This window comes from Lactuca virosa, chromosome 3 (assembly GCF_052849685.1).
Source record: "Lactuca virosa cultivar CGN04683 chromosome 3, Lactuca_virosa_CGN04683_v6, whole genome shotgun sequence".
Lineage (NCBI taxonomy): Eukaryota > Viridiplantae > Streptophyta > Magnoliopsida > Asterales > Asteraceae > Lactuca > Lactuca virosa.
In genome coordinates this window covers 125,998,599-126,013,140 of record NC_136428.1, presented here as the reverse complement: position 1 = coordinate 126,013,140, position 14,542 = coordinate 125,998,599, and the positions used below count along the sequence as shown (strand labels likewise).

At 35.0% G+C, this 14,542-nt stretch overlaps 2 protein-coding genes across 2 annotated transcripts; both read left to right on the top strand.

The window, feature by feature from the left end:
- Positions 1–9,203: 9,203 nt before the first annotated feature.
- On the top strand, positions 9,204–11,752 carry LOC145164020 (uncharacterized). The gene is made up of 3 exons (XM_079082749.1): positions 9,204–10,319; positions 10,423–10,836; positions 10,895–11,752. The coding sequence occupies exons 1-3, from the start codon at positions 9,292–9,294 to the stop codon at positions 11,739–11,741; spliced, it is 2,289 nt and encodes a 762-aa protein (XP_078938875.1). The 5' UTR covers positions 9,204–9,291; the 3' UTR covers positions 11,742–11,752.
- Positions 11,752–13,514, top strand: LOC145166527 (uncharacterized). The gene has a single exon (XM_079085525.1). The coding sequence runs from the start codon at positions 12,064–12,066 to the stop codon at positions 13,231–13,233; it is 1,170 nt and encodes a 389-aa protein (XP_078941651.1). The 5' UTR covers positions 11,752–12,063; the 3' UTR covers positions 13,234–13,514.
- Positions 13,515–14,542: the final 1,028 nt, after the last annotated feature.

Genomic DNA, 14,542 nt, shown 5'->3' with positions numbered 1-14,542 from the left:
CCCAAAAAGGAAATAATGTAATTGTGTTAGTATGTTAGTGTGCTTTTACCAAATTATAGCAGGAAACATAAAAAAAAACATTTTGAAGCACCAATTAGTATTACTTGTATGGATATAAAAACAAACAATAGGATGCATAACAGTGAGAAAGTGGACCGTAACAGACTGATACATTTCATGCAGTAGATCAGCTTTCTAGAACTTGTTTTAACTCTATTTTAAGAATACTGAATATCAAAATGATAAAGGCAATTCATTTATTTTTATTTTTAGCCAATTAACCCTTAAGCCTACCCATTTGTATTTAAAATCCCTGTTGTTAACCACTTTGAGCCTTAGCCTGTTCGTTTCTTAAGCAAATTTAAGCCATATCCCAAACACTTTCCTACCATGTCTTTCGACTTTATAAGCAAAGTTTTATCATTTCCGTGTATGTATTTGTTATATATATTGTTCATATTTTAGCGAGTCAAATAAATTGTGAAATTTTAGAAAATTTCTCTTGCTTGGTTCTAAAAAATTGGTTTAATATATATATAAATTGAAAAAGAAGACAGCTACCCCTTTATTTGAATGTTCTCTTTTTGTTTGTGTAAGTATTTATAGTTTTATAAACTTAAGGTTAGATATCAAGAAATTAACGTTGTTCGAAACATTTTACACAAATTTTCGACATTTTTAGAAAATCTAAGCCTAAGTTTAAAGTTGTACGATGTGAGATTTTTTATGTGTTATTTGTTATTTTTAGAAAATCAAAGTTTAGAAACAAATCTAAAGTTTGAGCTTCCATATTTTGATATATATCTGTTGTGTTCAAAAAAAAAATGTTAAAAATAAAAGTATAGCGTTAGTGAAGGTTAGTTAGAAATATTTTATATGTTTGTAAACGTTTGCAATTTTTGTTTCAAGTTGAGTCCATATATATACACTTTGGGGTTTTGCTGTGCAAAAAAAAAAAAGAATGAAAAATAAAAGATTGAAAAAAAAAAAAAAAAACCAAAACCAAGCATTTTAGTTTGAATAACTTTTGTGTTTTTGTTAATAATACAATTTTAATTTGAAATGACATATTCAAATAATGTCATGATTTTTAAGCTGAACATAATCCAAAAAGTTTTGTTGTCTTATCTAAACGTTTTGAGTCGTGTTAGATAAGTTGTAGATGTTATTAATATTTGTATATAGTTGTATTGTATTTATCGAGTTGTAATAATTATCTTTGTTGTGCTCTTAAAGTCTAAAAGACCCAAGTCACCAATCCAAAAACACCCCTACCCTACCCTTAGCCGAACATTACAACCTGAAAGTCATTTTGATTGATATTTAAGTAGTCTCTAAGTATAGGTAGATCAAGCCTATGGTAAAGCGATATCTTTAAATCGACCTTGAGTGTAAACACGTCCCCACTTCAAAGAAAGAAATGTGACCTCATCCTAACACTTGTTGCTATATCTTGATCAGGTGGTATTGATTGGTGTTATTTAATTCTATTATGGTTCCATGTGAAAACTAGTTTATAATTCATATCTTTAGTTTTCAAAAACATCAAAGAAGTTTTCTAGCACGCTAATCAATTACATTTGGATCTTTCTCGGGACGAGAAAGAGATAAGTTGGGGAGGTTTGATCGGTATATTTTACATCACGCTTAATATACTATAATTTATGTAAAATAACCAATTTTATCTAAGAATGGTGCTACTTTGACATTTATTTGAATTATGTTTGTAGGTGGTAAATATGATGAAAATGGTACAAAAAGATGCAAAAAGAAGTTCAAGGAATTACACGAAGAGAAATCAAGATTGAAAACAAAAGAATTGAAGATGTTCGGGTTTGGAAAGACGAGAAAACAAAATAAAAAAATGAAAAATTGTATTTTTAAAATAATTATAATTTAATTAAAATGATTTATTTAGGAAATAATAATTTTATTATTTTCTAAATAATTTAATTTAATTAAATGTATTTTTAATAAAATCAAAATAAAAATAATATATAAAAATCATGTTTTTAAAAATAAAAATAAAAAGAATTTAAATTAATTAATGAGGTTTAATTAAAATAAATTAGTGGGAAATAATTAATTATTTTCTAATTAATTTATAGTAATTAAATTGAATTTATTTAATTTAAATTAATTTTAAAAAAAATGAAAATGAAAAGAAAAGGCCCCAGCCAAGCCAAGCCAAGCCGAAGCCGAGCTCAGCCGGAGCCAGCCGAGCCAATCTAAAAGCTTAATATTCCTAGATCCAAATAATTCCATCTTTTTAATTCTTTTTCATAAGATTTAGATTGGATCTTAGATCCAATCTAAAAGCTTAATATTCCTAGCTTTATTTCATTCTTTTTGGTATTTAATTTTCCAAAAATTCACTATAAATACCACCTCAAAATCACCATTTCAAACACACCTCTTACATTCTTACACACTCTCTTACACACTCATACACTCTTACATACTTCATATACCTCTTATACCAACCTATTTTCATACCACCACTTTCTTTAGGAAATTTCTATATTTTTTGGAAGAATTTTAGTCTTCCAAATTCTTTTCTTTTTCCAAAGAATTCAAGCCATCAAAGATTCAAGACTTTTCAAGATTCAAAATCAAGACATCAAGAATTCAAGAATACAAATATGAGTTTGTATAAGTCTACAATGTGCGGCTAAATCCTCTCGTGATCGCAACCGGGAGTAGGTTTTAATTCTTACTTATTGTATTATTTTTGGGTGTGAACATTTGAATTTGTTGAATATTATTTGTGGATTTTGTTTATGTTTTTAACATTATAAAATCGTTACACTTATTTTATTCATTTATCAATTAATTATTCCAAGTTTAAAATAATTTTAAGTGATCTCCCCACCGTGCCAAATCATCCAATAGCGGTGTGTAGGACGGAGGGTGCGGTTACACTTATTTTCTATTTTGGACTTAGACTTTAATTGAATCGACTATGAAAAATTAATAACACTCATTTCTAATTCATATAATTATTAATTCTGAAACCGGAAGCGATCATTTTTTTAATTGAATTAAAATCATATATTTTTTGTTTGTCATCATATTTATAAATCTCAAATTAATCATTATTTCTTTATCGTTAAATCAAAATAGTAACTAAACTATTAACCATAAGCTCCTCTGGATCCGACCCTTACTTACCACTCGCCAGATTAGTGAAAATAAGGTTTATTTTTGACGCGACAACGACCGCTCGTCACATACAAAGGCATCTCTCCTAGATCCTTAGCCATAATCTAGCATGCGAATCACATAATCGTAACATATCACATATCTAACATGTATTGGTATTTTGGGAACCACTTACCTGAGCTCGGCCGATTGCACGCATCACACACCTTGTTCTTTTCAAAGTTCCTTTCTCTTTTCAATACTTTTCAAGTTTCTTTTGAAAATTTTCATATCAAGTCCTCAGTTTGAGTCCAGACACACCCGAGAGTGTGCCCGAATCCCTCAAACCAAGGCTCTGATACCAACTTGTAACATCCAAAAATTCAAGGCCAAAAATTTCGTTTTGATTAATTAGAACCGCTTAATAAATTTTGCCCAATCATTTAATAACATTCTTAATCAAACAATTATCAGAGTTTTAAATCCCAAAGATCATCTAGTGCGGAAAACATGGTGTGATGCGTTGCGATCGCCCCGAGCTCCTTCTTTGGAAAAACATTAGTACCTGAAACAAATAGCTGAAAACCGTAAGCACGAAGCTTAGTGAGTTCCCCAGATACCACATACCATACATATCAACTGATCCATACATGCCATACGTAACCATGAGCCATACATAACAGACATATCCATAATCAAGTAAGGTGCTATCTGCCAAACATAGTCTTGCTGTTTTGCCACGGGCTGCACGTGGTCTTTCTTGTCAGGCCTGGGGCCACTCCCTGGGTCTTACAGACAAGTACCAAGGGCCACCCCCTAGTCTTCCATGCAAGCATCACAAAGACAACTATACATACTACTCTACTAGGCTACTCAGCATACAATATGCCAGGAGCCACCTCCTGGTCTTTCATTCATAATAGCATGCAGTGTGCCAGGAGCCACCTCCTGGTCTTTCATACATGTTGCCTAGGGCTAACCCTCGGGTCTTCCTACCATACATAATAACATATTGTATGCCAGGAGCCTCCTCCTGGTCTTTAATGCATAATGCCTAGGGCTAACCCCCGGGTCTTCCTACCATACATAAACTAAATGGGCCGGCATTATGGCCGTAGACCCATACAAACAGTGAGGAGACTCACCTCGTACTACTGAAACTGCTGATAACCCTCTGGCTGCTATCCAACAACTCTCCGAACTGCTGCTCCTCTAGCTCCCCGAGCTACCAATACCAAATAATAGTAACAGTTAGCCTAACTGTCCTCAAGAAGTCAACTAAGTCAACTCTGGTCAAAGTCCTTCTCAAGGTCAAAGTCCTGGTCAAAGTCAACCTTCCAGTTGACCCGACTCGTCGAGTTGTTCTGCCAACTCGCCGAGTCCATGCTCCTTAAATCCCAAAACAACCCCGACTACACTCGTCGAGTCTAGCGAGAACTCGACGAGTTCTCCTTCATCTAACACTTCGGGACTATCTTCAACCGACACGCCGAGTTCATCCTTGAACTCGTCGAGTTCATCATCATCGCATGAATATCTAGGCCATGACTCGCCGAGTTGTATGAACAACTCGTCGAGTTCATCTTCATAACTAAGAAGATTGTCTTGGACTCGCCGAGTTTCTCTTCGAACTAGTCGAGTACTATGATCTTCATGTCTATTACGGACCCAGTCTGGTTGAATCCTTTACTAACTCCACTCACTGATCCGAATCATAAACAGAAGGGTTTGGGTTTGCGACCCGACTCGCCGAGTCCATGAGCTGACTCGCCGAGTCCACCTTGTGACATCTCTTTTCTGTCGATTACAGTCCATTGCAACACCTTCAACCCATAGATCTGAACTTCCAATGCTAGCATCGCACGTAAAGTTGCTAACTTTACGTGCATGCAAGGTATTATGAGGCTAGAACACTTAATCCAAGCTACAAGGAAGGCCTAGGTCATGAAATGAAGCCATGGCTGGGTAAAGCTGCCCCCTCAGAGCTTCTAGAGCTCAGAAATGCTTAGATCTTAACTCCTTTTCGTCCTCAATGGCTCAATGTTCGGATTGACCTTGGAAATTGTCCAAATGTGACAAAATCTATGCTAGAAAGGGGATCTAGATGATTAACAGTCAAGGTATAAGCTTTTTACCTCTAAATGATCTGAAATGCTACCCCAACTCTCAAGGCAAGAACTAGCTCAACAATGGAGTTGGGTGGCTAGGGTTTCGAGTTCTGGACAATATGGGTCGCAAATGAGCCTTAGGGAAGAGAATAAGATGCTTAAATAGGGTACCAAGTCCCGGAATTAGGTTTTCCAAACCCAGACCAGACTCGCCGAGTCCACTCGCCGACTCGCCGAGTCGGTCACTTAATCTTTGGCACGGAACCTGCTCCGACTCGTCGAGTTCTTCCCTAGACTCGACGAGTTGACCCCTTTGACTTAGGGTTTCCTTTCCTTTCTTGGTCTTTCTGATTCTGGGTGTTACACTTTTGGGTAGAATTCCTATATGGTCAAGCATCTAGGTTGTATCTAGGAGACACACATATTTGGTCTACTACTGGGGTTCTGCAAGGAGACCCCTTGGGACCATTGCTTTTTTTCCTTGTATTGCACCCACTCTTGCATAACATTAGAGACAATCGCAAGCTTCTTCTTCATGCATGGTACCTTGATGATGACATACTTATTAGAGATTTGGAGGAGGTGGCCAAAGCGTTGGACATCATTAAGGTGATTGGCCTAGAATTGGGCCTTTAGTTGAATATCAAGAAAATCAAGCTCTTTTGGCCATCGTGTGATGGTAGGAAGCTTCGTGAGGGGGTATTCCTGGTGGGATTAGGAGACCGCCATTGGGGGTGAAACTTCTTAGGGGAGCTGCTAGTAGAGATGCTAGTTTCATTAGCAGCTTAGCCATAAAGATAGCAAAAAATTTTGTGAATGTGACGCGTCTTCGTCCACAATTATCTGACCCCATAGTGAACTCCTTCTGCTTCGGTCTTTTGTGAGTATTGCTAAACTTTTCTTTGGGCTGAGGACATGCCAACCCGTTCACATGGAGGACATTGGGGTTTGTGGTGACCCTTTTTTTGACGGCATACAGTGGTGAATTGATACCCTACCCATTAGGTTTGGTGGTTTGGTTTTATACTTGGTAGTAGAGGCAACCTCATATGCTTTTGTTGCCTTAATGACCTAATCTTGGGTGTTGCAAGACCACATCTTACGAGATATCGACATATACGGTATGGATTCTGATTATGCTTGTGCATTGGCTTCTCTTCATAACAAACTTCTGAACATTGACCTTAGTAGTTTTACTACTAAGGACACCCCCTAAATCCTAGAATACACTGGCGAGTGCCCCTTTTAGTAAAATTGTCCAAGATATGGAAGTGCATTTCGACATGACGGCTTGGCAGAAAGCTGTTTTCCAGTGTTTACGTGCACTACATGCTCAAGATTTTCTTCTAGCTATCCCTATAGATGGGCTTGGCCAACATATGTCTCCTGTGGAGTATCATACTATCCTTATATATCGGCTCATGATCCCAATATTTCTAGATGACGAGATATGTCTAGTGTGCCACAAGTCGTATTTGAACTCTTTTGGAGAGCATCCAGTTCATTGTAAAGAACTCTCGTGGTTCAAATACATGTATGATTTGGTTAGGGATGCTTTGTTCGACATATTTAAGCGTGTCAGGGTTTCCGCCAAGAAAGAGGCACCTATGAATTTCTTGACTAACCCTATAGAAAGAAGGTCAATCCTTAGACCGGCTGCCATTTTGATTTTTGGATAGGTTGGAGGGAAACACACATGTGTGGACCTTACAGGGTTCCCTCTCGTGGGCTTGATGGCTGGGGGTTTCAAACCGGAACAGGTTGCTTTAAAAGCTGCTACATGCAAGATCACAAAACATGAGAAATCGTGCATGGAAAATCAACACGTGTTCATACCATTTATGTATGATATGTTTTGTTTCCTCACAACGGATGCAGTGAAACTTCTTAATAGAGTACAACGAATCATGCATAGCACTGTTATATCCCTAGATCTATGGATGTAGTCTTCAAAAAAGTTGATTTTACCATACAAAAAGGCTTAGTGACACAGCTTGTTGCATGTTTGCATTCTCACTCGTTGTACTATGATAACTAAGTTATAATAAGAGAAAATGTCCTCACGTTTTGAGAAAGAAAAAAAAAAATAAATAATAGTCGTTTAACCAAAAATTCAAAACATAGTACATCTTAATCGATTTTGTTCAAAAACCTCTTCAATTAATAGAATAGTCAAATTAGATCGACTACATGTTTGATTCAACAATGTTCTTGAAAAAGGGATGAAAAAGACATTGTTCTTTTTTTGTTTCAACTATGCAATCGTGTAAAGAATTAAAATAAAAAAAAAAAAAAAAAAAAAAAAAAAAAAAAAAGAAAAAAAGCAGATTGGGTAAATCATGTAGCCGGGTAAGAGACAAGAATATGCTTTAGTTGATTTATGGGCCTTTGGATTTAGTACATATGCTTTTTTTTAAATGTGTATAATGCTGAATTAAATATCCCTCGAGGATTTACAAACATTCTTTTCGATATCATTTAAATGTATAACATACTGGGATTTTTTTTAACAAAGTTTCAATTTTTAGAGGTTGAATACTATTTTCAAGTTGAATATGTTTTGCGTGATGTTAAAGCTACCATTGCACAGGGCCCAAAATGTAGAAGGGGCCCAACAAGTAACTTTTTATGTTTATTAGCCCAAATCACATAGACAAGAAGTCGCAAACGAAACTAAAAGATAATACAAAGTTTGGGAAATCGGAATTGGGCAAATATGTAAGTTTACAAGAAATTAGAAAAGAGAAGTCAAGCAGAAGCAGTAGCAGAGGGAAGTTTCAGATTTCGCAAGGGTTACTCCAATTCTTTTAGATTCAGGGTAAAATTTTGTATCCAAAAGGGCAAAAGGCACAGCACCAGATGGTGAATTCGAAGTACCCATGCTTTTCTATCTCTTCGCGTATGTTTATTTACTTCTGAGTTTAACTAGAAAAAATAATTCTTTATATGTATACTGATAAAGTTGTTTTTCACCATTTAATTAATTGTTTTCATTTTTTAATCAGTGTTATAATCAGATTTCTTTTACATGTTCATAATACAAAATGACTTTAGATTTTAAACTTTGTGACTAACTCTCTAGGAGATGATAATAAAGCCGGATGAAATAAACCCAAACAATGATAACATTATCCTTTTAAATCATCTTCTTTACCTCATTCACACGTTCAATAAAAAGACTAGGTCCATTCATTGTTTAGATTCTTATAAAGGGGCCATCACCATTGACCCATTATTAGAGTCGTTCGCTAAAAAAACATTGATTTAAGAAGTAAACCACACTCTACATTGGTTTCTCATTATTAGTTTTATTTAATTATTTCCATTTTTAAGACGACGCAAGTATGAGAATTAGACGTTTTAGTCACTTCAGGAGATAAAAGAAATTAAGAGATGTAAGAAATGCAGGGAACAATAAGAACCATAAGTTTTTATTTAATTATCTTCATATTTATCCTCTTTTCCCTCATTCACACGTTTCAAGTATCACACAATGTTCATTTCTTTTTAGATTCTTTTAAAGGACCCTTATGTCCCTATCTCCATTGACCCATTCAAACAGTTTTGACGTGGTAATCAGCTACATAATAGTCATCAGTTACAGCACTGCTTATGAAGCAAAACACAGTTTGAGTGAAAGTACTTCTACTAGCATTAATCAGAAAACAAAAATAAATATGCCTATATAATCAAGTGAAGTAATATTATTACGCTATTAAATTCGACAATAACATATAATACCATTGTCTTTTTGTAATTCCTAGTGCCTTGCAATATTTTGTGTTACAACGAATTTCATTGTTCTAAGAAAAAAGGATTAAGGCCGTGACAGATACAATTCAAAATATAATACAATCCTTTGTTGAAAAATATGACGCTGACGGATAATGTAAAAGACACTCCTTGTGGAAAAATATGACATTGCCGAAATTTCCTTTGTAGAATGTGAAAATAAAAAAATATACAAGATAAAAAGGTAGCTCAAGTATAAAATTGAACATACAAACCATCCGTTTTTATACAGCAACAGCTAAAGCAAATAATGGCTTCATCAAACTTCTTATATTTCTCCCTTGCTCTACTAATCATCACACTCTCCTCCATACCAAATTCCACTTCTGCTTCTTTGAAGGAAGCCAATGCTCTTCTTAAATGGAAAGCAAGCCTTGAAATCCCAAACAACTCCTTTCTCTCTTCATGGCTTCCCCTCCCTATGAATTCCAATGCATCAGTTCCATGCAGTTCATGGTTTGGAGTAGTTTGTAATGCTGATGGGAGCATTCAGAGGCTAAACCTCAGTTCATCTGGCTTAAAGGGTACGCTTCATCAATTTTCATTCTCATTGCTACACAGTCTTACTCATTTTGATCTCAATGTCAACAACTTCTCTGGCCCCATCCCATCAGAAATCCGACTCCTGACCAAACTTGTATATCTTGATTTTTCATTGAATACGTTTTCTGGAGTAATCCCACCTGAAATAGGAAACCTGCACCAGCTAACCATCTTGTACCTATACTTAAACAATATATCTGGTTCAATTCCTTCATCATTGGGTAATTTAACATCTTTGAATGTCCTTCGTTTGCACCAAAATCAACTCTCCGGTCCCATTCCTATTGAACTTGAGAATTTGAAGTCTCTCACTGATCTTCAGTTGAGTGAAAATCAACTTAATGCTTTCATTCCTTCATCACTAGGAAACCTAAGCAACCTACATTATTTGTACCTCGATGATAATAGATTATCTGGTCCCATTCCTACAGAACTTGGGAATTTGAAGTCTCTTATTGTTCTTACGTTAGATCACAATCAACTTAGTGGTTCAATTCCTTCATCACTAGGAAACCTCAGCAACCTACAGTCTCTGTACCTCTATGAGAATAGATTATCTAGTCTCATTCCTACAGAACTTGGGAATCTGAAGTCTCTCACTAATATTGGTTTTAGTGACAATCAACTTAGTGGTTCAATTCCTTCATCACTAGGAAACCTCAGCAACCTACAAACTTTGTATCTCTTTAAAAATAGATTATCTAGTCTCATTCCTACAGAACTTGGGAATCTGAAGTCTCACTAATATTGGTTTTAGTGACAATCAACTTAGTGGTTCAATTCCTTCATCACTAGGAAACCTCAGCAACCTACAAACTCTGTATCTCTTTAAGAATAGATTATCTAGTCTCATTCCTACAGAACTTGGGAATCTGAAGTCTCTCACTAATATTGGTTTTAGTGACAATCAACTTAGTGGTTCAATTCCTTCATCACTAGGAAACCTCAGCAACCTACAAACTTTGTATCTCTTTAAAAATAGATTATCTAGTCTCATTCCTACAGAACTTGGGAATCTGAAGTCTCTCACTAATATTGGTTTTAGTGACAATCAACTTAGTGGTTCAATTCCTTCATCACTAGGAAACCTCAGCAACCTACAAACTCTGTATCTCTTTAAGAATAGATTATCTAGTCTCATTCCTACAGAACTTGGGAATCTGAAGTCTCTCACTAATATTGGTTTTAGTGACAATCAACTTAGTGGTTCAATTCCTTCATCACTAGGAAACCTCAGCAACCTACAAACTTTGTATCTCTTTAAAAATAGATTATCTAGTCTCATTCCTACAGAACTTGGGAATCTGAAGTCTCACTAATATTGGTTTTAGTGACAATCAACTTAGTGGTTCAATTCCTTCATCACTAGGAAACCTCAGCAACCTACAAACTCTGTATCTCTTTAAGAATAGATTATCTAGTCTCATTCCTACAGAACTTGGGAATCTGAAGTCTCTCACTAATATTGGTTTTAGTGACAATCAACTTAGTGGTTCAATTCCTTCATCACTAGGAAACCTCAGCAACCTACAAACTTTGTATCTCTTTAAAAATAGATTATCTAGTCTCATTCCTACAGAACTTGGGAATCTGAAGTCTCTCACTAATATTGGTTTTAGTGACAATCAACTTAGTGGTTCAATTCCTTCATCACTAGGAAACCTCAGCAACCTACAAACTCTGTATCTCTTTAAGAATAGATTATCTAGTCTCATTCCTACAGAACTTGGGAATCTGAAGTCTCTCACTAATATTGGTTTTAGTGACAATCAACTTAGTGGTTCAATTCCTTCATCACTAGGAAACCTCAGCAACCTACAAACTCTGTATCTCTTTAAAAATAGATTATCTAGTCTCATTCCTTCAGAACTTGGGAATTTGAAGTCTCTCACTAATCTGGGTTTTAGTGAAAATCAACTTAGTGGTTCTATTCCTCCATCGTTGGGTGATCTGACATCTTTGAATGTCCTTTATTTGTACCACAATCAACTCTCTGGTCCCATTCCTATTGAATTTGGGAACTTGAAGTCTGTCACTGATCTTGAGGTTAGCAACAATCAACTAACTGGTTCAATTCCTTCATCATTGGGTAATTTGACATCTTTGATTGTCCTTTATTTGCACCACAATCCAACTCTCTGGTCCCATTCCTATTGAACTTGGGAATTTGGAGTCTCTTACTCATCTTGCGGTGGGTAACAATCAACTTAATGGTTCTATTCCTTCATCACTAGGAAACCTCAGCAACCTACAGACTCTGTACCTCTTTAAAAATAGATTATCTAGTCTCATTCCTTCAGAACTTGGGAATTTGAAGTCTCTCACTAATCTGGGTTTTAGTGAAAATCAACTTAGTGGTTCTATTCCTCCATCGTTGGGTGATCTGACATCTTTGAATGTCCTTTATTTGTACCACAATCAACTCTCTGGTCCAATTCCTATTGAATTTGGGAATTTGAAGTCTGTCACTGATCTTGAGATGAGCAACAATCAACTAACTGGTTCAATTCCTTCATCATTGGGTAATTTGACATCTTTGATTTTCCTTTATTTGGCCCTAAATCAACTCTCTGGTCCCATTCCCATTGAACTTGGGAAATTGAAGTCTCTCACTGCTCTTACGGTGAGTAACAATCAACTTAATGGTTTTATTCCTCCATCTTTTGCAAACCTCAGCAACCTTCTGTTTCTGTCTTGTCGTGAAAATAAATTATCTGGTTCGGTTCCACAAGGATTGGGAAATCTAGTTGGGCTTGAGCTGTCATATAATCATTTTTCTGACAATTTGCCTGAAGATTTGTGCCATGGGGGAAAGCTTCAAAAGTTAATAGTAAATGGTAATCAACTCACTGGCCGTATTTCAAGAGGCTTACAGAATTGTCCAACCTTAATTAGGGCTCATTTTGATCGAAATCATTTCATTGGAGATATATCCAATAGCTTTGGCATCTATCCACGTTTAAAATACGTTGATATCAGTCACAATAATTTTCGCGGGCAGCTTTCTCAAAACTGGAGTAAATGCAAGAATTTGACATCCTTAGTGATGGCCTATAACAACATCAGTGGTAGCATACCACCAGAGTTTGGAAATTCAACTCAACTACAAAGACTTGATCTTTCTTCCAATCATTTGGTAGGTGAAATCCCAAAGGAGTTTGGGAAGATGAAAAGTATGTTGAATTTGTTCTTGGCTAATAACCAACTTTTAGGTATTATACCTCCACAGCTCGGATTTTTAAAACTTCTTGAAGTACTCGATCTATCCACAAATAGATTGAATGGGTCAATACCAAAAAGTATTAGTCAATGGGAACATATCCACTACTTGAATCTTAGTAATAACAAACTCACTGAGAAAATTCCATCTGAGATTGGTAACTTAGTTCATCTTACGGAACTTGATTTATCTCAGAATTTGCTCACAGAAGAGATACCATCTGAAGTTCAAAGTTTGAAAAATCTACAAAAGTTGAATCTTTCTCACAATAGACTATTTGGTTCTATTCCTAATGCTTTTACTAGTTTGCCTAGTGGCATTGACATCGACCTGTCCAACAATGAACTCACAGGTCTGGTTCCCCTTTGCTCCAACTTTGTGAACGCATCCTTAAAAGGCAATCCAGGTTTGTGTGGAAATTATATGTGACCCGGCTCATACGTTGGATATTTGTATAAAAATATGCACGAAAACGTTAAAAATTTATGTCAAAACGTAGACAAACTCAAATTTATATCAACATGTAAATTAAAAAAAAACATTTTTTTTAGAATTGACAAACGAAAGTTCTAAATTTACATCGGAACGTTGACCAACTTGAATTTATACCGACACATACATAAAAATAAGCACGTAAAAAATTAGTTTTTTTTAAAGTTAACGAACAAAACTTGAATTTAACCTAACCTAATCTAATGGAAATAACTAATTACAAGATAATAAAATCAGTGATAAAAATATCAATGATAATATTATTTGATCGTTCCAAAAAAAAAAAAAAAAAAAAGTGAGAAACACCCCCAATGAACCGGTCACTCGCCATTTTTCTTTATATGTCCGCGTATGAAAATGTGAAGATGCTAAAATCATATCAAATTTTGTCGGAATCAACTTATTTTTTGTGATATCAAAAATCAACAAGATGGGAAGATATCTTTAAAATTTCAGCTCCATCCGAGAACATTGCCCCTCCATTGGATCTCTTGAAGAAGGTGGTGCAACGCTGTCAAAATCCGAAAAATAATTTATATCATTTTGTTTTTCTTGTCGCTCATGGATTTTGCTATGGGACTTCAATCGTGGCTGTCAGGTATTCAATGTGGCTTTAACGTTGCTCCAAAATATCATATTGCTCGTACAAATGTATAGAGAAATAGATTAAACGAGTAAAAATTCATATATATATATATATATATATATATATATATATATATATATATATATATATATATATATATATATATATATATATATATCTATATATATATATAGATATATATATATATATATATATATATATATATATATATATCCTTGACTAAAGATGATTAAAATCTCAATCTAAGCTTTTAGAATTGAAATGAAGTATAATTTCCTCTCCCTTAATTATAGCAAAACAAATTTTCCCAATTGAAAATTTTGTTTTCTATAATTAACATTGCTAACTTGCAACACTTATCATAATTTATTGTGCTCCTACTAGCATAATAATTACTAGCATAACAATTATGCTCCCACTAGCTTTGACATGTACTCAGAAATCAACTGGACTTCTAGAAATCAATACTTATTGACTTTCTTACCAAAGTTCAGATTTCTAATACGAGATGCTTTGATAATACTTTATCTAAGCTTCCCAAAATCATACACCTTTCCTTAGATAGCTCATATGTGTGTCTAAACAATTTTAGAACTATGAAAAGGGATGTCGTAATCATAGTCTCAGTTGTTTAGACAT